This window comes from Pantherophis guttatus, chromosome 2 (genome assembly GCF_059756535.1).
Source record: "Pantherophis guttatus breed Tessera chromosome 2, ASM5975653v1, whole genome shotgun sequence".
NCBI lineage: Eukaryota > Metazoa > Chordata > Lepidosauria > Squamata > Colubridae > Pantherophis > Pantherophis guttatus.
Genome location: NC_142064.1, coordinates 20,955,740 through 20,982,397, shown reverse-complemented (window position 1 = coordinate 20,982,397; position 26,658 = coordinate 20,955,740). Strand labels below are relative to the sequence as shown.

Here is a 26,658-nt window from a genome sequence, read left to right as displayed (position 1 = left end):
CTCTGCTGTAAAGACACAAGCTTAATTCTGTTGCCGTTTCGCTTTGAATTACAGGTGGCAAAGCACATACCCAAATCCTTTCATGTTTTGACAAAATGCAATTTCATAAAGCAAAAACTGGAACCTGAAACACTGTGATAATGTTGAGCAAACATTCAGAAATCGCTGGATGAAATGAATAGTGCAATTTTCGAAAGTAAACAGAAATGTACAGTAAAATAATTTATTCCCTTTGCCTGTACATGTAGGTTTTTACAAATCTTAAGGAGCAGGAAAGCTCTCTTTATGAACAACCTGGAGGCTTTAGCCCAATTTATGAAACAAAATACAGACACAAAAAGATACCGTATCAAGTGCTGCACAGGTTCAAATGTGTTTCTGCTCTGTTTATGGCTGGGCCCAGCAGTCTTCATCCCGGTTAAGTCACACGGGAAAAGCCTGGGCCTCTTTGGGCTAACAAGGTGCCTTTGGATGTGACAATAACCCCACAGTTCTCGAGGCTTTCCAGAAGCCCTATCTGTTCCTCCGCTTTTCTTTCTTGCTTCTGCTGCTGATGGCTGTGTTGGCAGTGGAAGTGGCAAACGCTTTGGCGTGCCCCGTGGTTTTCAGATGTTCAAACAATTTGTTCCGTGACTGAAATTCACAGCTGCAGGTAACACACTGCAGGGGGGCCTCAGGCTGTAAATGGAAAATCAGAAGAAACAAAAAACGGGAAGAACGTTATTACCATTAATGTATAATATATGAGAATCTCCATAGAGATTTACCATTAATATAGTATTTCTTTGATGACGGCAAAAATGTAATAAAAGAATTACTTGATTGACGTAGACGAAGGCTTGTTTAGACCAACTGTTGAGGAATTCGCAGAGCAACCCTTGAGTAGCAAGGGTGTGCACATGAATGCGATTGAGAGTAGTTACGAATAAAACCCAGCCAACACACAGATACACTGAGTTGTGTTTACTTTTAGGAAATAGTAAGGCACAGTCCAATAAACAGTCCAGGTCATACACAGATAAAGCAGTAGATAGTTAAACAATAGTCCAGGGATAATCCAATAACAAAGTCTTTTTACCAGTCGTTGTAGTCATACACATTAACAGTTGCAAACAGTAGCAAACACAGCAAAAAGCAAAGAGCATCAAAGAGAATCAAAGAGAAACCATGTTTCAAGCTCCCTCTTAAGGACATTGGCTACAGAGCTAACCAATCAGGACACAGTATGATGCAATACAGCAATACAGCAGTCTTAAAGCAATATTGATGGTTTATATATTGCCAAACCAACAAGTTAGGTAATAATCATTTCCTAATACCAACATTAGCTTCAAAACATTATTTCTACAAGCTTGCAAGCAGGCAGAAAAAGGAAGCAGCCACCCCACTGAATATCACCATCCGGTTCTCAACTATATAATGATAATGATCTATCATTATTGTTGTATGTACACGGTGGCGCAGTGGTTAAAGTGCGGTACTGCAGGCTACTTCTGCTGACTGCCGGCTGCCTGCAATTTGGCAGTTCAAATCCCACCAGGCTCAAGGTTGACTCAGCCTTCCATCCTTCCAATGTGAGTAAAATGAGGACCCAGATTGTTGGGGGCAATAGGCTGACTATGAAAACTGCTTAGAGAGGGCTGGAAAGCACTGTGAAGTGGTATGTAAGTAAGTACTATTGCTATTGCTACAGTGAGAGCTTATGCACTAACAGACAAATTCCTTGTGTGTCTAATCACACTTGGCCAATAAAGAATTCTAATTCTAATATTGTCTCTAAACCTAGAGGGTCAATGCTCTACCGGCTAACAGTTGTTGCTAAACTTAAGATTTAAAGGTGGCCATCCTTTCTAGAAAGCTACAGACCTTAAATGAATGATCAACAATTTCGTTCCCAGGCTGAAAGTTGGCTAAGGCAGCCCTGCAGAACAATGGGACATATAGCAATAGCAATAGCACTTATATATTGCTTCATAGTGCTTTTACAGCCCTCTCTGAGCGGTTTACAGAGTCAGCCTATTGCCCCCCAACAATCTAGGTCCTCATTTTACCCACCGCGGAAGGATGGAAGGCTGAGTCAACCTTGAGCCGGTGAGATTTGAACTGCCGAACTGCAGCTAGCAGTCAGCTGAAGTAGCCTGCAGTGCTGCATTCTAACCACTGCGCCACCTCAGCTCTCTATATAAAAGGAGCTGAAGTCTTGGTGATTTAGACATGTCCGTGTAATTTTCTGGATATACAAGTGGTTTGCTCTTGTCTTTTTCCAAGATCCTTCTGGACTTCCCCCTTCCACAGTCCACAGCTGTGGAATTTTTGGCTGTCTTTCATCCAAGTTATAAGCATATCTGACATTGCTTAGTTTTTCTTTTTTTAAAGAACACAACTAGACAGAGCTACAAGTCAGGCAATCTTTTGAAGCGGTCACATTTAGAGTTTGGGGAACATGTTAAGAAAAAAAAGAAAAAAAGCCTCAGAAAACGGCAGAACTTGGCCAAGCTTGGTTGTCTTCAGAAGCTACTTACGGAGAGTCCTGGATGGTATCTGACTAGAGCAGGGGTGTCAAACTCAATTTCATTGAGAGCCGCATCAGGGTTGTGTTTGACCTCCGGGAGGCCGGGTGGGTGTGGCCAGGGTGGGTGTGGCCAGGGTGGGTGTGGCCAGGGTGGGTGTGGCCAGTTTGACGTCACTTGTGTTGGGGGCGCCTGTGGTGGCCTGAGCGCTCTTTCAGTGAAAACAGGCTCCCTAGCTCCGTTTTCAGCTGCAACAGCCTCCTGCCTGTCAGCAAAAATGGCTGCACGTGGCCCTCCCGAGCTCCGTCTTTGCTGGCAGAGGCACCGTGGGCCGGTCCTTCGCTGTTTCCAGGGAGGCCCCTCAGGCCAGATCTAAGCACTCCATGGGCCATATCCGGCCTGCAGGCCTTGAGTTTGACACCCCTGCACTAGAGGAATACAGGTAGTTCTCAACATATGACCACAATTGAGCCTAACATTTCTGTTATTAAGGGAGACATTTGTTAAGTGAATTTTGCCCCATTTTATGACCTCCCTTGACAAGGTTGTTAAGTGAATCACTGCCATTGTTAAGTTAGTAACACGGTTATTAAGTGAAGCTGCCCCCATTGACTTTGCTTGTCAAGACGGTCCCAAAAGATAATCACATGACCCTAGGACACGGCAATGGCCGTACGAGTCAGTTGACTAGTGTCTGCATTTTGATTTTGTAACCATGGGAATGCACCAATGGTTGTAAGTGTGAAAAACACTCATCAGTCACTTTTTTTCAATGCCGTTGTAGCTTCGAATGGTCACTAAACAGACTGTTGTAAGTCGAGGACTACCTGTACTGGAAAAATCCAGGGCTGTAAACTAGACGGGAAATTAAAACAGGTTTCAAGAATAGAATAGAATAGAATAGAATAGAATAGAATAGAATAGAATAGAATAGAGTAGAGTAGAGTAGAGTAGAGTAGAGTAGAGTAGAGTAGAGTAGAGTAGAGTAGAGTAGAGTAGAATAGAATAGAATAGAATAGAATAGAATAGAATAGAATAGAATAGAATAGAATAGAATAACAGAGTTGGAAGGGACCTTGGAGGTCTTCTAGTCCAACCCCCTGCTTAGAAAGGAAACCCTACACCACTTCAGACATAGGGTTATCCCATCTCTTCTTAAAAACTTCCAGTGTTGGAGCATTTACAACTTCTGGTGGCAAATTGTTCCACTGATTAATTGTGCTAACTGTCTAAATCAGGGCTGGCTGTCAAACTCCCGGCCTGCAGGTCAGATGCGTCACACACTGACCACGCCCAGTTTAGCGAAGGGGGAAAAAGTCCCGATACGTCACGCTGCCGTGACGATGTGAATTTGACACCTAGGTGTCTTGCTAGGTGACACCCATGTTAATAGTCCAAAGAACGGCATGGCCAGATCTAGGAAATCACGGGGTGTGGTGGAAGTCACGAAGTCAACCTGAAGGACATTTTCATTAACCACATACACAAAAGAAGGGAAAGATTTTTGCCTTTAGATCCAGTTAGGACTTGATGCCAAAAAGAGTATCCTATTTTGTTATCTCTTGTACATACCTTTACCTGGTCCTCTGAAGAAACTTTTGCAGATGTTTTCTTGGCTTCTTTTGCTTTCTTTCCTTTACCTTTAGGATTGCTAAAATAATAAAGACATTCTCAGTCTCCGAGCAGATGCTTCAGACTGTATAAAACATTTTCACAAGTCAAAACCTTTTACATTTCGTTAACGACAGCTCCCTTCGGTATCTTGTTTACCTTTTCACCTCAGTTTTGGATTCTACCGTAGGCGCTGAAATTTCTCCAGCATCATCCGAATTGTAGCTTTTGCTGGCATTTTCTGATTCTGGAGATATCCTCTCTGGGTCGTTGCAGCTCACTGGCCTTGGCTCTTCGACTTGCTGCTCAGGACTGCTGTCCTTGGAAGGATCCTCCTGGGTCTGTGGGAAGAATAAGAGAGCCTTCAGAGCAGGGGTGAGTTCTAAAGTTTTTTACTACTGGTTCTGTGGGCGTGGCTTATTTTGTGGGCGTGGTTTGATGGTCATGTGACAATTCTTTAGGACTTAGCAGAGGTACTGGTCTACCAGGCTTTTAACTGCTTGCAGAGCTGTACCGATCTACCGATTTATTTTTGCAGGCACTGATCTACTCATGTATTTTTGCAGGCACCGGTCTACTCATTTATTTTCTGATCAGCTGTAGTGTGGCCCTTTGAAGCCCCGCGGCAAGAGTTTAAACAGTTTTTTTTCCCTCTAGCCATCAGCTGGGACTCAGGAGGCAGCAATAGATTGGGGGTGGGGCCAAATAAAAGGTAAGAATAATGCGGGGGGGTGGGGAGGCGTGGGCAGGCGGGGGAGGAGAACTGGTTCGTTGACGTCATATCGTTACCGCTACCGGCTCGGGAGAATCAGGCTGAACCGGGAGGAACCCACCACTGCTTCAGAGGAACAATGGGAGATAATAGCCAAGATACAGGGAGTCCTCGACTTAAGACTACAGTTGAGCCCAACATTTCTGTCGTTAAGCGAGACATTTTTGTTCGGTGAGTTTTGCCCAGTTTTTTTCGATTTTTTCTTTCCGCAGATGTTAAGTGAATCACTGCAGTGGATAAGTTAGTAATCCTGTTGTTAAGTGAATCTGGCTTCCCCCACTGACTTTGCTTGTCGGAAGGTCCCAAAAGGCGACCGCATGATCACAGGACACAACAATCATAAATATAAAAACCCATTGCCAAGCATCTGAATTTTGATCACGTGATTATGGGGATGCTGCAAAGGTTGTAACTGTGAAAACCGGTCGTAAGTCACATTTTTCAATGGCGTGGTAACTTTGAACGGTCACTAAATGACATGTTGTAAGCCGAGGACTATTCCTGTACATTCATCATGATCACAACGAGATCTGCAAAGTCTGTTTGCAAGATGAGGACAATCCAGGGGTGAAATTCAGAAGGTTCTGGAGAACCAGTAGCGGAAATTTTGAGTAGTTTCGGAGAACCGGCAAATAACACCTCTAACTGGCCCCAGAGTGGGGTGGGAATGGAGATTTTGCAATATCCTTCCCCCTGGAGTGGGGTGGGAATGGAGATTTTGTAGTATCCTTCCCCGGCCACGCCCACCAAGCCACACCCACCAAGCTACACAACTCCCACCAAGCCACGCCCACAGAACCGATAGTAAAAAATTTGAATTCCACCACTGGAAATCATGCTAGAACATCACATCTGAACGCCAACATGCAAACCAATTTTCCCCAACCTGGTGCCCTCCAGGTGCTACAAAATAGCCATCAAGTGGAAAAAACACCCCAACCACTTGGGGAATACCTTTATGTATTTTCAACGTGGGCACCGTTAAATCTGTTCCCATTCAAGGAAGCCTTCAACTCCAGCACAGAAATCATGAAGAGGCTACGTCAGTGGTGAGCTGCTGCCGGTTCAGGCGAACCGGTAGTTCCGACCAGCAGCTGGGCCTGCCCACCCTCCCTAGCGCTATCACATCCTATATCAGGGGTCCTCAAACTTTTTAAACAGGGGGCCAATTCACGGTCCCTCAGATTGTTCGGGGGCCAGACCAGTTGGGTGGGTGTGGCTAGGTGCTCATGTGACTGGGCGTGGCCAATTTAGCAGTCCAAACAATACACATAAATTAAACTTTAATTTGTTATGCTCCTGAGGGTGGAAAGCAGGATAGTGAAGGGACTTGGCTGCCTTGGGGTGTGTATGAGGGACTTGTGTGTGTGTGTGTGTGTCTCCCTCTCTCTCTCTCTCTCTCTCTGGAGGCCGGGGAGGCCAAAAACAGGCTTGTTTTTGGCCTCTCCGGCCTCCAGTACCTCTCTGCCGTCCCAAAACAGACCCATTTCTGGCCTCCAGACCCTCTGCACATCCTGGTTTTGGCCTCCCCGGCCTCCAGAAGGCAGGTGGGGGCCAGTGGTTAGGCAGGATGATGTGGGCGGGGCAACCTCATGGTCCTGTGTGGGCCGGATTAATGGCTTCGGTGGGCCGTATCTGGCCCCTGGGCCGTAGTTTGAGGACCCATGTCCTATATAATCGCTGGTTTTTGATTCCGGGCAAACCGGTTGTTACAGTTTGTGATGCCCATCTCTGGGCTACGTGGTAGGCTGGGGACAAAAGTCTTACGTGCTCAGACTTTCTGAGGAAGCATCTGCCGCACCTGAAAACATTTTCAACTTCTGAAATTGTGGATCCAGAAACCTCCTCCTGTAAGCCATATTACACTTCACAGATATTGGTCTAGTTGTGGGGTCCTTGATGCTGAGCTTGGCTGTTTTCTTGCAAACATTTATTACCAAACTACCTAATATTGGAGTACTGATGATGTTACCTGGTTTGGTAATGAAATGTCTGTACAAACAAACAAACAAATAAACAAACAAAAAAACACCAAGCTCAGAGAGCACCAAGAACTCCATAATTCAACCCTGAGCTACAAATATTCAAATCTTCTGCCTTTTGAAAACATGTGAACCAGAGTTAAGATGCTCTTACAAAAGAGAAGGCTGCCATCTCCATTTCCCCCCCCCCCCAAAATAAAATAAATCAGGCTATGTGGGAGGAGGCAAAGCTGCAACTTAGCCTTGAAAAATTAGCTAGTTCTCATCATAAAATGCCACAATATTTCAGCAAATTTATTCAGGGACAGGGCATCGCCAGCAATCAACGCCACATTCAAACGGAGGCAGAAATAATTCCAAAATAGCGCCACCATTGATTTTGCAGATCAGGACATGAAAACATGCAAAGGGAAATCAGCTTTCAAAAGAACAAAAACTTACGCCTGCTGTTCTTTGCTTCCTTCGCTGTTTCTTTGACAGCCTGTTAAGGATAGAAACAAAACTGCAGTGTCAAAACAACTTAGTTCAACTTCCTTTGTTTGTTGAATCCCTTCTGAAGCCCTGAAGCAGTGGTTCCTAACCTTGGCAGCTTTAAGATGGGTGGACTTCCCACTCCCAGAATTCCACAGCCAGCAAAGCAAAGCTGGCTAGGGAATTCTGGAAGTGGAAGTCCACTCAACGTAAAGCTGCCAAGGTTCAGAAATATGGTCCTAGAGAAATCTTGGCTGCAATTTGAAACCCCTTCTATATATACCTAGGGAAAATATGGAGTTTCTCCTGACCAACTGGTTGCTTTAGCCATGCCCATCAAGTAGCAGTTAAACAGATTATTTCTAAGCATTTCTGCTGTAGGTAGCCCGATTCTCTCGTAATGGATTATTATAGAGCAGTGATGGCGAACCACCGAGTGATGAAAAGGGAGCACTTCACGCTCGTCAAGGCCGCAACAAGGAAGAGGAGCTGCCCAGGGGGCATGCGTGCACCAGATAAGGTACTTCCGGATAAGGTATTCCCAGCAAGCAAGTCTTCCAGTTACTGCCGTGATGCACACGTACCGATCAGCTGGCCGGCGCGCATGCTCACGCCGGAAAACGGAAGACCAGCTCTTCCGGTTTCCGGCACTGCCGCACACACAAAGGCCAGCTGATTGTCACATGTGCATGCGCGCCAGAAACCCGGAACAGGAACGGGCAATGTCCTGCATGCCAGGCGACATGGCTCCGTGTTGCCACTTCAGGCACGCGTGCCATAAGTTCACCATCACGGTTATAGAGGAAGGGGAAACCATGTACCCGGGCAGAGAAAGGAAAGATCAACGAACTCAGAGAAAAACCACGAAGATTAAAAAAAAGAAGCTGAGAGAGGAATAAATCAGGGGTGAAATGCTCCCGGTTCGGACCGTATTGCTCGATCCGGTAGCGATGGCAGCGGGTGGTTTGGAGAACCGGTAGCAAAAATCCCTGCGCGCCCCCCCCCCCACCATGCCCAGCTGAGCTGCACGATCATCAGAGGCTTTTTTTTTTTTACTTTTAAAAGCATTTTTTCTACAACCTCTTCCAACAAAAAAAAGCTTTTAAAAGTTAAAAAAAAAAAAAGCCTCTGATGATCGTGCGGCTCAGCTGGGATCGTCAGAGGCTTTTCAAAGCATTTTTTTTTTTGCAACCTCTTGGCCGAAGACGTGGTAAAAAAATACTTTGAAAAGTCTCTGACAATCCCAGCTGAGTTGCCTGATCGTCGGAGAGGCTTTTCAAAGCATTTTTTAAAAAGCCTCTCTGACGATCCCAGCTGAGCTGCCTGATCGTCAGAGGCTTTTCAAAGCATTAGAAAAAATGCTTTGAAAAGTTTTTTTTTTTTAAAAAGTTGGCCACGCCCACCCAGTCACATTATCCCCCCACCAAGCCACGCCCACAGAACCGGTAGTAACAAATTTCACATTTCACCCCTGGAATAAATACAAAACAGCTCAATTGAAATAGATTGTTAGTTGTCTCTCAAGGGCTGGGGAAAAGGAGCATGGAATGGCACATCCTGAAATTGGGCACCTGGCCAGCTCCCTCATGAAGCTTTGGAGACCAGAAATAATGTATGCCTTTTGGCAGCCTGAACTTCTACATATTTTCCATAAGTACTTTTGTTTGGGGATTGGTTCTTCTGCCTCCTCTTCGCTGTTCCACCCGTTCTCATCAACCGTGGAGACAGAAAATGCTTCTTCCTCTTCTTCTAATTGCTGCCGGAGCAAAGCCACGATCTCCCGGTGCTTCTTGGACTTCTCATGGTTCTTCATCCTGAAGAGAGAGATCAGAGGGATGTTACTGTGAAGAACAAGATTTGAGTCCAGAAAGAATGGTTGCCTTTTATTAAAGGAAAACTGAGCAGAGGTTTGCTTGAGAAGGGAAGCCTGATGGGAACCAAGGAGGCACTTGAATAAATCAGGGAAAGATGTCCGATGAAATGTGTGCTGATCCCTTTTAGTTTGCATATTAAAGAAAAACTTACGCTTTCTCTGTCTTAAAGGATTTATCACAAGCGGGACAGTAGAGCTCATCAAAAAGGTTGGCAGCATCGTGTTCTTCACTTAATTTGTCTGAAAATACACACATATATTTCTGTGTGAGATGCTTGATGATCTGACCATCTTGTCTTCTATTGTAGGGGTGTCAAACTCAAGGATCCAGCCCACAAGTTGCTTAAATCTGGCCCGTGGGGCTGGCCTGGAAATATCAAAGGACCCGGCCCGTGGTGCCTCTGCTGGCCAAAATGGGCCGCAGGGGGACTGTGTGTGCCCCCCCTTTCGGCCTCCTGCAGCACCCTGCCACCCAAAAATGGGCCACATGGAGGCCCCGCAAGACCCCCGCACAGCCCATTTTTGGCCTGCAGAGTGCTGCAGGAGGCCATGGAGACCAGAAATGGGCCATGTGGGGCCTGCGCGTGCCCCATTTTGGCCGGCAGGGTGCTGCAGGAGGCGTCCGTCCCAATTCCCTTCCCGCCCCCCCACCTCCTGCCCCGGTCCATGGAGAACTACAATGCTGATCCGGCTCTCGAAGAAATCCAGTTTGACACCCCTGTTCTATTGTCAATATCCAGCTATGAATTTAAGTGCTTAAGTAACCAAAATAGTACATCTATGTAGGAGAGGAAGGAATCCGCAAAGTTGAAGGGACTCTCAACAACTGCAACAGTAAAATCTCAAGGAATCACATGGAAAGAACTCAGTACCACTCGGGACTGATCGGGTCTAGGGATCACAGAATACGGATTGGGAAAATCAAACCCTTGGTAAAAGGGAGGAATAGCTACCGAATTGCAACAGTGAGAATTAACACTCCGCAAGTTGTGTTAATGTTTACTTAATAGATATTAAGTCCTTATTCTGGAAATCAGTAGATCAGGAGATTAGGCGACCTAGCAAGCTATTCCCAGAAAAACAATTCGCACTTGCTCTTAAGTTGATCCTGACAGTTGATCCTCACCCTCTTCTTGGTTTTCTTTCCTCTCTTCTTTTTCTTCCTCTTCTTCCTCGCCAGACCCATCTCCAAACTCCTTTTCATACTGAGCTTCCATCTGCTGCAGTTCTCGCTCTAGGTCAGACATGGTAATCCAGCTCTGCTCCTTGTACTGCTCCGCCAGCCTTTGAAAGGAAGAGGGAGGCAAAAGGTGAGGCTTCTCATAGTTCTCATAGAAAATAGATCTCTGTTTTCTCTGGTAGAAGGTTGCAGGAGGCAGTCCCAACCGAAAACGGAGATTGGGAGCCCGTTTTTGCTGGCAGAGCGCTCGGGCCACCACAGGCGCCCTCGACACGAGTGACATCAAGCTGGCCACGTCCCCACCCCTCAAGGTCAAACACAACCCTGATGCGGCCCTCAATGAAATCGAGTTTGACACCCCTGCCCTAAACAATAAACATGGTTAATGAAAGAGAAGAAGTTGGTCCATGGGCTAAAGACGAGATCAAGTTCAACTATTGGTGACCTAGTAGCGATGGACATCTAATTTCCTCACCCACAAAAACCAAAGTAGTATCTTGCAACTCTTTTTCAAGCTTTTTGGCTAATCTACAGCCCTGACCTTTTCAAATGTCTCCTTTTTTACCTGGTGTCCAGACAAGGTTGGCCAGATGCTGCCACCTGGTGACGCTTACAACATTGATTCCAGACAAATAGAGCACTTCATGATTTAATGTCTATGCAGGCTAGAAATCATAGGATTTTCAAAAGCATTGGCAACCACCAGACTGAAGAAGAGTGAGCTTACACTGTGGACATATTTATTGTCCTACGCAAGTTAAGCAAGAAAGCTTCTTTTGTGCAGACAACTTCATGCTGACCAGGTGTTATGAAACAGAGACCCCGTTCTGTTCTGCAAACTGTGGATGCTACCAACCAAAGCTAGGTAAGTCTTCTGTCAGCACCAGGGGTGGTTCTAAATTTTTTTACTACCGGTTCTGTGGTCGTGGCTTATTTTGTGGGCGTGGCTTGGATGTCATGTGACTAGGTGGGCGTGGCTAGCTGGTCAGAGTCATTTCTGGAAGGTCCTCGCACTTACGACCAGTCCTCGCACTTATGACCCGACTCATTTGTTTGCTTTTAACACTGATCAGCTGTAGGACGGCCCTTTGAAGCCCCACAGCAAGAGTTTAAACAGTTTTTTCCCCTCTAATCATCAGCTGGGACTCAGGAGGCAGCAATAGATTGGGGGTGGGACCAAATAAAAGGTAAGAATAACGTGGGGGGGGAGGGCGGGGGGGGAGAACTGGTTCGGTGACATCATATCGTCACCGCTACCGGCTTGGCCGAACTGGACCGAACCGGGAGGAACCCACCACTGGTCAGCACATAACTTTTATCATCAATATTTCACTCTTCATTCTTGACTATTGCAATGTTCTGGCCAGATAAACAGAACTTAGTCTACACACTTATAAGCTTAACTTGTTATTGTGAGTTTTAGAGGCTGTACTGCAACAACATGATCCCCGACCTACGTATCTTTCACCGTGCCCTTAAGACTCTATTATTTCAACAGGCTGGGCTGGCTTAGAAAATGAATTTTAATTGGGTGTTTGTAGTTTTTAATATAAGGGCCAATTTTTAATATATTTTAAATTGTTTTTAAATTTTATGGGTATATGTTGTTTTAGTATGGCTGTACACCGCCCTGAGTCCTTCGGGAGAAGGGCAGTATAAAAATTTAATTAATAAATAAATAAATAAATAAATAAATAAATAAATAAATAAATAAATAAATAAATAAATAAATAACAACCCTGAAGGCAGGCAGAAACTTAGAACATCAACTTCTCCTTCTACACCAATGCAGGAAGAACATTTATGAACCTTCATGCATGTGATGTAATGTGCATTTGGAGAAGGAGTAGGGGGTAATCTTAGGTTTCCTTAAGGGAGGGGGCAGCACATTCCACAGAAACGCAAAACTGAAGATTGTGCCGTCAGAAGATGGGGGAGGGAAGAAGAGCTTCAGGGTAGCCACACCCTAGAATCTCTCAGGATATATCTATTAGGTTAGAAGGTTGTAGCTTTAATCTGGCAAGATTCTGTCTATTAGGTGTAAGCAATATGGAATTGGACTACATTGGATTTCACCACATGGTCTTTGAGCTTAAGCCAGATAGAAGCATGAGTTAGACAACAATTCCCAAGCTAGCATAGTCACTAGCTACAAATTCTGGAAAGCGCCCTGCTTGGAATAAGATTGTGTTAGTTCCTGGTTTTAATGACTGTGTTGCTTTTTGGGGTCTGCACCATTTAAAGACGGTGTCCATGCAGCAAGCATGCTGCCTGGAGAATTTTGGAAATTCTGGAAAACCACCAAGGCTAAGAATCACTGGTCTAGATCATCATACTTGGCTTGTTTCAGTTTCTGCTGCCTCCGGAGCGCTTCTGACTTCTTAGCTTTCTCTGCATTCTGCTCTTCCAAGAGCTTCCGGTGGGCCTGAACTCGCTTGTCTCTTTTCCGCACAAAGGCCACCAGTTCACGGACCAGTTCGTTCCTCTCCTTCCTTGCTTTGTCTCGGGTTTTCTTGTTCTCCTTTTCCATGGCTCGCTTTTCCCAGCGGTTGGACGCCTGCCGAGTGTCATATTCTTCCTTCCATGCAAAATTCTTCTGTGTACAGAAACTCTGCCAGTACGCATAAAAACAATGGACCACCTAATTTGGAAGACAGGGAGAAAACAGAAACATTTACATTGGCAAACAATTAAAGGTAAAGGTTCCCCTCGCACATATGTGCTAGTCGTTCCTGACTCTAGGGGGCGGTGCTCATCTCCGTTTCAAAGCCGAAGAGCCAGCGCTGTCTGAAGATGTCTCCATGGTCATGTGGCTGGTATGACTAAATGCCAAAAGGCACATGGAACGCTGTTACCTTCCCACCAAAGGTGGTCCCTATTTTTTCTACTTGCATTTTTGACGTGCTTTCAAACTGCTAGGTTGGCAGAAGCTGGGACAAGTAACGGGAGCTCACCCCATTACGCGGCACTAGGGATTCGAACCGCTGAACTGCCGACCTTTCGATTGACAAGCTCAGTGTCTTAGCCACTGAGCCACCGTGTCCCTGGCAAACAATTACAGGAGGCCAATCACGAGGCAGTGATTTTGTTAAGGTCATTTATTAAAACTGAGTCTACACATTTAACTTACAGCTCATGGTAGCAGATAAACTATTTATGGGGAGTGGCTAACATTATGGATATTGTTTTTTCCTGTATTAACTTACATTTTTGAAAAGTAGACGCAAACTGGAGTGCCATGTTGCATAAGAAGGATGAAAGGATGATGGTTTATTTTTTTTCCATTTTCACTAAGGATGCCTGCACTTTGAAAGGATTCAGAAAAATGGTTCTGGGTGTCACACAAATGCAGCATTTTTCTGCTCTTTAATTAGATAATGAGAACTGCAGAAAAAACAATTGCTACCAACTTGTCTTCCATTGAGGACCTGTATACTGCACGAGTCAAAAAGAGGGCTATTTAAAATAGCCCTCTGAAAATATTTACAGACCCCTCGCATCCTGGACATAAACTGTTTCAACTCCTACCCTCAAAACGACACTATAGAGCACTGCACACCAGAACAACTAGACACAAGAACACTTTTTTCCCGAACGCCATCACTCTGCTTAACAAATAATTCTCACAACACTGTCAAACTATTTACTAAGTCTGCACTACTATTAATCTTCTCATCGTTCCCAACACCCATCTCCTTCCACTTATGACTGTATGACTGTAACTTTGTTGCTTGGATCCTTACGATTTATATTGATATTGTTTCCTGATTACTTATTTGTACCCTATGACTATCATTAAGTGTTGTACCTTATGATTCTTGATGAACGTATCTTTTATGTATACTGAGAGCATATTGCACCAAGACAAGTTCCTTGTGTGTCCAATCACACTTGGCCAAGAGAGAATTCTATTCTATTCTATTCTATTCTATTCTATTCTATTCTATTCTATTCTATTCTATTCTATTCTATTCTATTCTATTCCATTCCATTCCATTCCATTCCATTCCATTCCATTCCATTCCATTCCATTCTCTTTAAAAAAAACTACATCTTTTTAGGGCTTCCTCATAAGCATGAAAAAGATGCAGCTGCTTTAATGTGTAGCCAGCTGTCAAGCACCCAAATTGCAATTGTGTGACCGCAAAGGGTGGTATAACGGTCGTAACTTTGAGGGAAGTCATTTTTTCCCCTCAAAGCCTGTAACTTGAAACTGTTGTTAAACAAATGGTTGTAATTTGAGGACAACCTGTATTCCTTTGCCGATACGTTCACACAGGGGCTAATGGAGAAGCTTTGCATTCCTTTGGATTTGGATTTATGCACTGAACAGGAAGTGGGACTCAGTGGGTTTTTTTTTTCCTGCTGAACGATGTTAGAAAGTGGTCCCCGCTCCTGAACTGTGCAGACCTTCTATCTATGTAAAGAATTAATCTAGACCCCCTCAATAACTTGTACTGATTTTTTTTTTTCTCCTTTATACGAGTTTGCTACAGATCATTGTTTACAAAGGAAAAATGTATGTGACTTTGTAAGCAAAGAGGATACATGTAATCCTCTTTACAAACCCTGGTAAGTCAAGGATTCTTTCATGGGAAAGTTCATTGATCCCAAATTCTGCAGAACTGTATCCTTTACCTAGCTGCCACAAGACACAAAATATTTGAAATAATAGAAAATATATGTAGTTTGGGATTTAGATTTTGGCAGCGGTTTGCTCTCCAAGCTGGTTTCAATTTAGTTTCTGAACGTTTCATTACCGGACGAGGTAACATCTTCAGAAGGATTTTCTTGTCCTAATCCTCATTAGGACCCTTGGGAGTTGGGCGGCATAGAAATGTGATAAATTAAATTAAATTAAATTAAATTTAAGGATCACAAGGACAAGAAAATCCTGCTGATGATGTTACCTAGTTTTGTAACAAAACGTTCAGGAACTAAATTGAAACAAGCTTGGAGAGGAAAACCACTGCTAAAAACACATGATATCTCTGTTGCATAGGAACTTTTATGTTCCACTCCAAATAAGAGCTACGTGAGAGCAGCCTCAATGCTCTCTCGGTTCAGAAACAGGGGACTAGTGGAGTAACAGGTAAGAATCTGGAAGTGCAGCACTCAACAAGAAAAGATACAAGTGGGAGGAATTTTGCAACTTCGGTCTCAGGTTGAAATGCTGGTTTCTCTCCATTATAACGACATTGTTCCTTTTTCCTTAATTAAGGAAAAGATCTGGTGACCTCAAAAACTTATAAACTATTTGGTGAAGAGTGGGTTTTACATATTTTTACCACCAGTTCGCTGCGCATGCATGGTTGCTTTGCGCAAGAACTTTCTGTGTATGTGCCCGGCCTTCCGCGCATGACCTTTGCTTGCGCGCACGCTTTCCGCGCATGTGCCTGGTCTCAAAAACATGCCTTAATAGGATGGCATAGCACTGGGGTGGGTAGGCAGGCCCACTCATGATCTCCGCTACCAATTTGCCCGAACCGGCCCAAACCGGCTGAATACCACTTCTGATTTGGTGCCATCTGAGCCGGGGTGGGTTCTACTTACCTTTACTACCGGTTTGCAACGGGATCATGCTTCTGCGCATGCGCAATCACCGATGACGACATCTGGAGCCGTGGGCGGGGCCTCCCGCCAGTTTTATTACCGGTTCTTGCGAACCAGTCCGAACCGGGGGCAACCCACCACTGATCTGAGCTGACCCTAACAAGGCAAGTGCCCAATGATGAATTTCAGAATTGTTACCGTATCATAGTCGCTCTGAGAGTCTCCAAAGTTTGGGAATCCTTCAAAATCTTCATCGACTATGGATTCCTCTTCTTCCTTTGCAATCATTTCGAAGACGTGCCGATACACTGCGTAGAACCCCTGAAACAAACAATACGGTTGGTTCTTCAGAGAGAAAACGAGGCTTGTTAAATTTCAGAAGGCAATTGAAGACCTCGGCATAATGATGTCTGGAATAACGGCTTCGTTTTCTGAGCTGTCAACAGTGAGATCTCCAGCCAGGTTCCGGTCTTGAGAGCCAATGTTGCTATGAGGTGAATCAGACAGGCATTTAGAGAGAGCTGGTAGACCTAAAGGTTTCACCTCCTCATATTTGTAATCACATAAAATTGTTGTATCTCCTTCCACAAATAAATGACTTCTCTCTAGCTGGATCAGCAGAATAACAGAGTTAGAAGGGACCTTGGAGGTCTTCTAGTCTAACCCTCTGCTCAGGCAGGAAACCTTATACCCATGATGGCAAACCTATGGCACGCGTACCACAGGTGGCAAGCGGAGCCATATCTGTGGACCTGTGTGCGTTGCCCTATCTTAGCTTCAGCACGCATGTGCTGATTTTTGAGTGTTGCCCTATCTCAGCTCCAGCACGCCAGCTGATTTTCGGGCCTTCCCGACCCACTGGAAGTTGGGAAATAGGCTGTTTCTGGCCTCCAGAGGGCCTCTGGGTCCTCATTTTACCCACCTCGGAAGGAAGGAAGGAAGGCTGAGTCAACCTTGAGCCTGGTGAGATTTGAACTGCCAAATTGCAGTCAGCCGGCAGTCAGCAGAAGTAGCCTGCAGTACCGCACTCTAACCACTGCGCCACTGTGGCTCATAATTTAAGGAGAAGCCTTAGTCTTTGCCAGAAACAATTGATTGCTTTGGCTTACACTCCCCCAGGTTCGACTCGTGTCTGTTTGCCATTTGCCTTGCCTTGCTTGGAAAATTGCTCTTCGCGTTTTGGTTTGGGACCTAGCCCTTTTCTTGTGGCCTGCGTTTGGCCTCTGCTCCACTGGGGCTATGGAACTGCTTCTTTTCTGTCCTGAGGACTGCCTTTGTATTGTGCCTAGATTCTGCCTGGTGGATTGGACTGGGAAACCTGGACCTTGCCCTGTGAGCATGCTCCTATTCTGCGGGCTTTCTTTGTACTACCGGGGCTGTTTTTGGGGTCTGAGAGTGGTTGCCTGCAGGGTAGCATTTGGGGGGGGGGAGAGCCTTACCCGTTGTTGGAGGGCCTTTGGCTGGAACATTTGGTAAGAGTAATAAAGAACTCTCTAGATGCCTGCCTTGCCTTGCCCACCTGGGTCATAACAGTTCTAACAGTCAGAAAATTTCTCCTTAGTTCTAGGTTGCTTCTGTCCTTGATTAGTTTCCACCCACTGCTTCTTGTCCTGCCCTCCGGTGCTTTGGAGGATAGCTTGACTCCCTCTTCTTTGTGGCAGCCCCTGAGATATTGGAACACAGCTATCATGTCTCCCCTAGTCCTTCTTTTCATTAAACTAGACATACCCAATTCCAGCAACCATTCCTTATGTTTTAGCCTCCAGTCCCCTAATCAGCTGTTTTATAGATGGCATCTACCTCCAGCTAGACTTGCAAAGATGTTTCCGAATAAATCTCCAGTATGTTGGAAATGTAATAAGAACTACGGAACATATTACCGTCTTTGGTGGACGTGTCCGGCTGCAAAAAAATTCTGGGCTAAGATTAAAAAGTGGTTAAAGAAAATAATAGAGCAACCTATGAACGGAAAACCAGAGACATTCTTATTAGGGATATTTACTGAAAAATTCACCAAAGAAATAAAATATTTGATTTTACATATTATAACAGCTGCACGTATATCATACGCACAAAATTGGAAAAGGGAAAATATACCAAAAGAAAAAGAATTGATAAAAAAAATCCTAGAATATGCCGAGATGGACAAATTAACAAAAGAGCTCAAAGAAAAGAAAGATACGGAATATTATATAATCTGGCACAAATGGCATAAGTGGTTAGAGACTAGAAATAGTGGATAATAAAAATAGAGGTGAAATTTGAAAATGGAAAGAATGAATATGACAACATATAGAATGTATAAAATCAATATGATTGTTAAGAAGTACAAGGTAATTAAAAGAGAAAGGGACAAGAAGAAAATGGAATAGTATAAAGGGAAACAGGGGAAAATATAAATATTAGAAGATGACCACCAAGAAATAGCTGTTAAAAGTGTGTGTGTGTGTGTATATATATGTGTGTGTGTGTGTGTGTGTAGTGTGTTTTGTATTTGTGATATTGTGTTATAATAAAAATAAATTTAAAAAAAAGACATAAAAGAGAAGCAAACAGGACGTGAGCTTTTGCAGGAAGCAATTAGTTCATCTGGTTGACAAAAGCTTTGGAAAGTTCTGTTTGACTCTGTACTAAGTTTGGCCTTGCCGTACATGTGGCAATTAGTTCTCTGGCAGCATTCCAAGGGAGATAAGGTGGGTGTTTGTAAACACTCCCCTGAAAGACTGTTTGAGAAGCTTTTCAGACTGGGAATGGCAATAATTCACAGCTGTATGAATAAAAGAGGTTTGCTGGGACTAAGATTGTGCTGTATACTTTCTAAGGAAGCCCAGGTCAGAACAGCGGCATTGTTAGGTGTGACCGGATCTCAGTCTGGAACTTGTTGGCTCACCACCAATAGCAAGATGCTGTGCCGGTTTCAGGGGTCACCCAAAGGTAAATGTTACTCGTTCAGATGAGCGCTTAAGCCTGACCTTTTTATCATCGTCATAGCCAGAATAACACGTAACGGTGAAGTACTGGACCAAATCCAGACTGTCATCTTGATAGCCTCCATCAATGCCTCCTTTCAAAAGAGCTTCCCTGTGGTTGTCGTACCTACAAAACAAAAAGAACAAGCTAACTGAAAAGAAACAAAATCAAAAGACGTTAGTAGAAGAACATAAGAACAAGAGCTCATATTTGCGAACCGGTAGCGAAGGTAAGTGAATACCACGCCTGAATCTATGGATGTTAAAATGTATGGTTTATATAAAGAATCAAGAGAATTAGATCAGATATTAACAGGGACAGATGAAAAATTAATGAAGAAAATATATACCGTAGCTATTTGTTAAGTATTAAGACGGAAGATGAACAAGTAAAAGAATCAATGATAGTATGGGCTAAAAATTTTGGCTATCCAATTGAGCTAGATAAATGGCAGAAATTATGGGATAGAAATTATAAACTAACAATGTCTACTGCATACAAAGAAAATCTTTATAAAATGTTTTATAGATGGCATTTTCGGCCTTCAAGGTTAGCAAAAATGTTTAAGGATAAATCTGCAAAATGTTGGAAATGCCATCAGACATTCTGGTTCATACTATCATATGTGGTGGACATGTCAAAAAAATATTGGACATAAATACATACGTGGCTGGAAAAAATAATAAAAACAGCATATTGATTTGAAACCAGAGACATTTTTGTTGGGCATTTTACCAGACAAGTACAATAAAGGGAATGTATGTTTGATTTTACATATATTGACTGCAGCTAGAATAGTATTTACACAACAATGGAAAAGTGAAGAGATCCCAACAGATGAAAATGTGATTAAAAAAAATATTAGAACGTGCAGAAATGGATAGGCTAACACTTATAATTAAGGAAAAGAAAGAAACAATATTTTTCGAGTTGGGACTTATTTTATCAATGGTTAGCTGACAAAAACAGGAGCTAGAAACAGGGAAATATATGGAAGGATCAATGATATAAGGAAGGTATGCTAAATTGGTTAAACAACTATTATTGTTATTATTATTATTATTATGAATACTGTTGTAAACACTTCAATTATTTCCTAAAATGATTTGTACCCAGGCAACACACTGTTCAATTGAAATTGGAATTTTTGTTTGTTATAAAATAAAACAAAAACATATATATATATATATATATATATATATATATATATATATATATATATATATATATATATATATATGTATATATATAAATCCCCCTGCTACTCAGACTAACCCGAGCACAACCAAGCCCCCACCTAAACAGAACACACACCCATCCAATCAGAGCACAGCCAACCCCCATCCAATCAGAGCACAGCCAAACCCCCAACCAATCAGAACACACCTCCACCCTATCAGAACACAGCCAAGCTCCCACCCAATCAGCTCACACTCCCACTGGCAGTTAAAAGGAAGAAACAGCTGCGATCACACACATTGCTCCTAGAAGCACGAAGCCGAGAACACCAGCGTGAAGATGACAAATGAGACTTCGTCGAAATGTTGCCAAGACACCTCCAAGTTTACGCGGGAGAAAACCCGAATAACCAAAGACCTACATATATATATATATATATCAGAGGCCTTGAAGCTTTCTACCGCAGAATAAACAAGGCATGGTATCTATTAGCAGGAAAACCAAATCGGTTTCCTGAATTGCAGCTAAAAGGTGGGCTGTTTTCAGGTCTTGCTGTAACAGGGTTTCCCAACCTTAGCCATGTTAAGATGTGAGGACTTCAACTCCCAGAATACCCCAGGCAGCTCGGGGTCTGATGGACTCAGGTGCAACTCTGCCTAAACTCTTTAAATTAAAGAGAAGAACATCTGTAGTTTTGTTTCAGCTTGAAAACTGCTTCTGGATGTTTTGCTTGAAACTGGAAAAAAAATGAAACTTTGATTTTAGTTTTTGGTGATGAGAATGATTTTCTTACTATAGAAATAGCTTGAAATATTGTGAAATTATGTATTTTATGTATTTCAATGCACTGAAAAAAGTCAAAGTCACCACTTTTTTTTTTCTCATCGCACTTTTCTCTTTCTTTCAGCTTTTTAAAAAACTTTTCCTGTATTTTTATTTTATAATGAAACTGAACTAAAAATTATGGCCAAAAAAAAAAAAAAAATCTGATTATCTCTGTGCTGCCACCTAGTGGCAGCACTTCCAACCAATATATGAATTGTCAAGCTTTTATCCAAGGGCAAAAAACTTGAGTGGAAGGCAAAACTCACCACGCTCTCTCCTGTGCATCGCTCAGCACATCATACGCAGCCTGGATCAGCTTGAACTGTTCTGCTGCTTCCTCTGCATTGTCTAGATTTTTATCTGCAATGTCAATGAAGCCGAATTGAATCAATTCATCCCAAAACAAGAAACAACCCCACCACCAGGAGCCTTGGGAAAAAATCCATTGGTGATTATCAGAGCCAACAGAAAACAATTCCTGGCTTCACATTTCCAACCTATGTGGTTTTATTCTAGCACATCCCATTAGACTTCAGTTGAGTAACACATTTGAGGGCTCCTCTCAAATTTATTTGGAAATAAACTCTGTTAATTCCAATAGAATCCAGTTCCCAAAAAGAATGCTTAAGATCAGAATGGAACAATAACTATAATATCTGCAACAATATAGAATAAAACAACAGAGTTGGAAGGGATCTTGGAGGTCTTCTAGTCTAACCCCCTGCTTAGACAGGAAACCCTACACCCCTTCAGACAAATGGTTATCCAACATCTTCTTTAAAACTTCCAGTGTTGGAGCATTTACAACTTCTGGAGGCAAGTTGTTCCACTGATTAATTGTTCTACCGTGTTTCCCCAAAAATAAGACCCTGTCTTATATTTTTTTGAACCCTGAAATAAGCCTTGGCCTTATTGCCATGCGCTCAAAAGCCTGATTGGGCTTATTATCAGGGGATGTCTTATTTTGGGGGAAACAGGGTAACTGTCAGAAAATTTCTCCTTAGTTCTAAGTTGCTTCTCTCCTTGACTAGTTTCCACCCTTTGCTTCTTGTTCTACCCTCAGATACTTTGGAGAATAGCTTGACTCCCTCTTCTTTGTGGCAGCCACTGAGATATTGGAACACTGCTATCATGTCTCCCCTAGTCCTTCTTTTCATCAAACTAGACATACCCAATTCCAGCAACTGTTCTTCATATGTTTTAGCCTCTAGTCCCCTAATCAGGGGTGAAATGCACCCGGTTCGGACCGGATCACCCGATCCGGTAGCGATGGCGGCGGGTGGTTCAGAGAACCGGTAGCAAAAATCCCTGTGCCCCCCCATGCCCAGCTGAGCGGAACGATCATCAGAGGCTTTTTTTTTAACTTTTCAAAGCATTTTTCTACCTCTTCCAATGAAAAAATGCTTTTAAAAGTTTTTTTAAAAAAGCCTCTGATGATCGCGCGGCTCAGCTGGGATCGTCAGAGGCTTTTCAGAGCTTTTTTTTCTGCAACCTCTTGGCCGAAGAGGTGGTAAAAAAAATGCTTTGAAAAGTCTCTGATGATCCCAGCTGAGTTGCCTGATCAGCAGAGGCTTTTCAAAGCATTAGAAAAAATGCTTTGAAAAGTTTAAAAAAAAAAAAAAGTTGGCCACGCTCACCCAGTCACATTACCCTCCCCCCAAGACACGGCTACAGAACCGGTAGTAACAAATTTTACATTTCACCCCTGCCCCTAATCATCTTTGTTGCTCTTCTCTGCACTCTTTCTAGAGTCTCAACATCTTTTTTACATCGTGGCGACCAAAACTGAATGCAGAATATGTTCCAGTATCATCTGTTGATCAGGAGTTTAGACAGCCATGCTCTTTTCAGGATATTCGTCTCCTGCTAAGGTTTGTGTTTCTGAACAAATCAGTCAATATTTCCTGCTTTACTAGGCAAGCTCTTTTTTCACTGGACTGGGTTTTTTTCCCCCTTCAAGAGAGTTTTGGATCTTGTTCATCTTTTGGCAAACATAAGGCTACAAATGCAGTGAATGAGTTTGCCATTGGTATGTAGAAGTGACCATGATCTTTATAGAGATAAGCCACCAGAGGCATACTCTGATAAATAAGTAAATGAATGAATGACTGAATAAAAATGTTCAAATCTTTTTCAAATTTAGACGGAGCCTAATGCATTTACAAATTGGTTTGCCATTCATTTGCTGGAATGTATTCAATTGCACCCAAAAAGGGGCAATTCAAAGCAGTAAGACAATTGTCTAGGCCTGATTGCTAATTAAGGATTTAAAAATCAGTGCATTCAGGATTAATGCATGCTAAATAACATTATGAGGCACACACTGTACACAGAAAACAGTAGAAGATAATGTGGCTTTAAGGCATGACACAATCACTTTATTTCTCAATAAAGAGTTGCAAGGAAGGCCTGCAGTTGAACTGCTGTTACAAACCTTAGTATTTTCATTACCTTTAGGCTGCAATTCTAAGATTGCTTATCTGGGTCAGCGAGATTTATTTTTGAGTAATCATATAAAGGATTTTCTATGGTCAGGTGGGTTATTAAATTGAAATTATATTTAAGAAGCATCTTAACAAAGCCTTGTAGTCAGACAGACCTGTTATGACCTCATGAAAACCATTCATTACCAAACTATGTTAATTAAATCCTGCTGGGATTTAATTAATAAGAGCACCAGTACAAACAATCAGGCTTAACCAGTTTACACCCAATAGAATTTGTATTTGCTTAGAGATGAATAAACACCATCTTCTATAGACTAATATAGGAATAAATCCCAGATTTATAATTTATTTATTTATTTATTTGTGGGATACATTGGGAAGCCAAAAAAAAATCATTCTATAAAATATTAATAGAAAGCTACTTCCATTCCACGGCATATGGATGGCTCCATATGAACACCAAGAATCAATCTTGATTGAGCTGCCTTGTTGCCTTGAGAAGTAACGAAAGGCAGAATACACCTAGAATTGTAATGGGCATGTATGTGTATACTCTCTCTGTGTGTGTTTGTAGCTATAGCAATAGCACTTAGATTTATATACCGCTTCACAGTGCTTTACAGCCCTCTCTAAGCTGTTTACAGAGTCAGCCTGTTGCCCCCAACAATCTGGGTCCTCATTTTACCCACCTCGGAAGGAAGGAAGGCTGAGTCAACCTTGAGCCTAGTGAGATTTGAACTGCCAAATTGCAGTCAGCCGGCAGTCAGCAGAAGTAGCCTGCACTCTAACCACTCCGCCACCACGGCTCATATACATATATATATGTATATACATACACATATACGATATACTATTCTATTGGTCAATATAATAGAAAAATCCAAATAATATACTAAATTTCATTTCAAAAGCTTGGCACAGTGAGAGGTAGTGAGGGGTTAAAATGCGGGACAAGCACCAGGCAGGATATATGGCTAGCAACCAATATATATTATAAACTATTGTCTTTGAACCCTGAGCACCAAAACATTAGTTTGTTGAATGAGAAGCTAAACGTTTTCAAAGGAAAAACACCAAGAAAGTCCAGTCACCTTTTGAAAGAAAGAAAGAAAGAAAGAAAGAAAGAAAGAAAGAAAGAAAGAAAGAAAGAAAGAAAGAAAGAAAGAAAGAAGGAGGGAGGGAGGGAGGGAGGGAGGGAGGGAGGGAGGGAGGGAGGGAAGAAAGAAAGAAAGAAAGAAAGAAAGAAAGAAAGAAAGAAAGAAAGAAAGAAAGAAAGAAAGAAAGAAAGAAAGAAAGAAAGAAAGAAAGAAAGAAAGAAAGAAAAAAAAAACACCTCTGGAGCAGCTCTGATCTAGATCAGGGGTCTCCAACCTTGGCAACTTTAAGACTTGTGGACTTCAACTCCCAGAATTCCTTAGTCAGCAAAACAAAGCTGGCTGAGGAATTCTGGGACTTGAAGTCCACAAGTCTTAAAGTTGCCAAGGTTGGAGACCCCTGATCTAAATAATTGAGAATGTCCGCAGACAAACTGCTCTTAATCAAATCAGGGAAACGAACTGTTAATTGTTTTCAGTGGCACTAATACACAGGTAAGGAGGGAAAGGAAGAGAATCTCAATCTCTTTGAGATTCTTTCTCAAATGACCAAGTAACATTTTCCAGTTAAAGTTGCAAAATGGGGCAAAACTCCCTTAGCAACATAAATGTTGGGCTCAATCGCGGCCGTAAATTGAGGACTAACTGTACTATTGTAACTTTTTGTTGTTGTTGTTGTTGTTCAGGAGCTCAAGGTAGCATGCAAACATCTTCTATTTGTTTAAACTCCTGAATGGGCCACCCTGTAAGGTAATTAAGGAAGAGAGTGACCGGCCAAGGGGTTTCCATGGCTGATGGTGGTTTGAACTGCCCCCACTCCAATACCTAGAGCAGAGGTCTCCAACCTTGGCAACTTGAAGACTTGTGGAGGTCAAGTCCCAGAATTCCTCAGCCAGCTTTGCTTTGCTGGCTGAGGAATTCTGGAACTTGACCTCCACAAGTCTTCAAGTTGTCAAGGTTGGAGACCCCCGGACATCACCTTGCTGGACTACAGTTCCCATCCTCAGCAAAGCTGGCTGAGGAATTCTGGGACTTGGCCTCCACAAGTCTTCAAGTTGCCAAGGTTGGAGACCCCCAAACATCACCCTGCTGGACTACAGTTCCCATCCTCAGCAAAGCTGGCTGAGGAATTCTGGGACTTGACCTCCACAAGTCTTCAAGTTGCCAAGGTTGGAGACCCCCGAACATCACCCTGCTGGACTACAGTTCCCATCCTCAGCAAAGCTGGCTGAGGAATTCTGGGACTTGAAGTCCACAAGTCTTCAAGTTGCCAAGGTTGGAGACCCCCAAACATCACCCTGCTGGACTACTGTTCCCATCCTCAGCAAAGCTGGCTGAGGAATTCTGGGACTTGAAGTCCACAAGTCTTCAAGTTGCCAAGGTTGGAGACCCCCAAACATCACCCTGCTGGACTACAGTTCCCATCCTCAGCAAAGCTGGCTGAGGAATTCTGGGACTTGACCTCCACAAGTCTTCAAGTTGCCAAGGTTGGAGACCCCCGAACATCACCCTGCTGGACTACAGTTCCCATCCGCAGCAAAGCTGGCTGAGGAATTCTGGGACTTGACGTCCACAAGTCTTAAAGTTGCCAAGGTTGGAGACCCCCGGACGTCACCCTGCTGGACTACAGTTCCCATCCTCAGCAAAGCTGGCTGAGGAATTCTGGGACTTGACCTCCACAAGTCTTCAAGTTGCCAAGGTTGGAGACCCCATGGACATCACCTTGCTGGACTACAGTTCCCATCCTGCCCAACCTCCAGCTGGCGCCCATGGTTTTTATGCCACCCTTTTTTGAGAAAGGGCAGGTCGGAGGAGGCCTCGGGTGGCGTTTTGGGCTCCGGCCGGGTGAATGAATACCTGGATGCCAGCGGAGGGCCAGCTTCCGATAGGCTCGCTTGAGGTCTTCATCGGAAGCGTCGCGTTTCACCCCCAGCACTTCGTAGTGACACTTCATGCTCGGGCGTCCCAGGGCCGGCCGACCGACCGACCACCTTCTCCTCCCCGGCCGGCACCTGCACGTGAGGACCGCGGTGACGACAGCCGGCGGAGGAAAAGGGGGAAGGACCGGAAGAAGCAGAGCGGAGGCCCAGCTCCTCCTCGCTCCTCCGGGCTGGGAGGCGGAACTGACGGAAGGTGCGGGAAGGGCTTCTCGGATGGGAGGATGGAATGTTGGAAGAGGAGGTTTCAATGG

The 26,658-nt window shown here is 43.5% G+C and overlaps 1 protein-coding gene across 1 annotated transcript; it reads right to left on the bottom strand.

Annotated features, from left to right (window-relative positions):
* Positions 1–209: 209 nt before the first annotated feature.
* Positions 210–26,591, bottom strand: DNAJC21 (DnaJ heat shock protein family (Hsp40) member C21). Its single transcript, XM_060690714.2, has 12 exons — positions 26,325–26,591; positions 21,193–21,286; positions 18,925–19,048; positions 16,151–16,273; positions 12,736–13,040; positions 10,346–10,503; positions 9,372–9,459; positions 9,005–9,160; positions 7,317–7,356; positions 4,281–4,462; positions 4,083–4,161; positions 210–678 (listed from the first exon to the last, which is right to left on the bottom strand). The coding sequence occupies exons 1-12, from the start codon at positions 26,419–26,421 to the stop codon at positions 514–516; spliced, it is 1,611 nt and encodes a 536-aa protein (XP_060546697.2). The 5' UTR covers positions 26,422–26,591; the 3' UTR covers positions 210–513.
* Between the last annotated feature and the right edge of the window lie 67 nt (positions 26,592–26,658).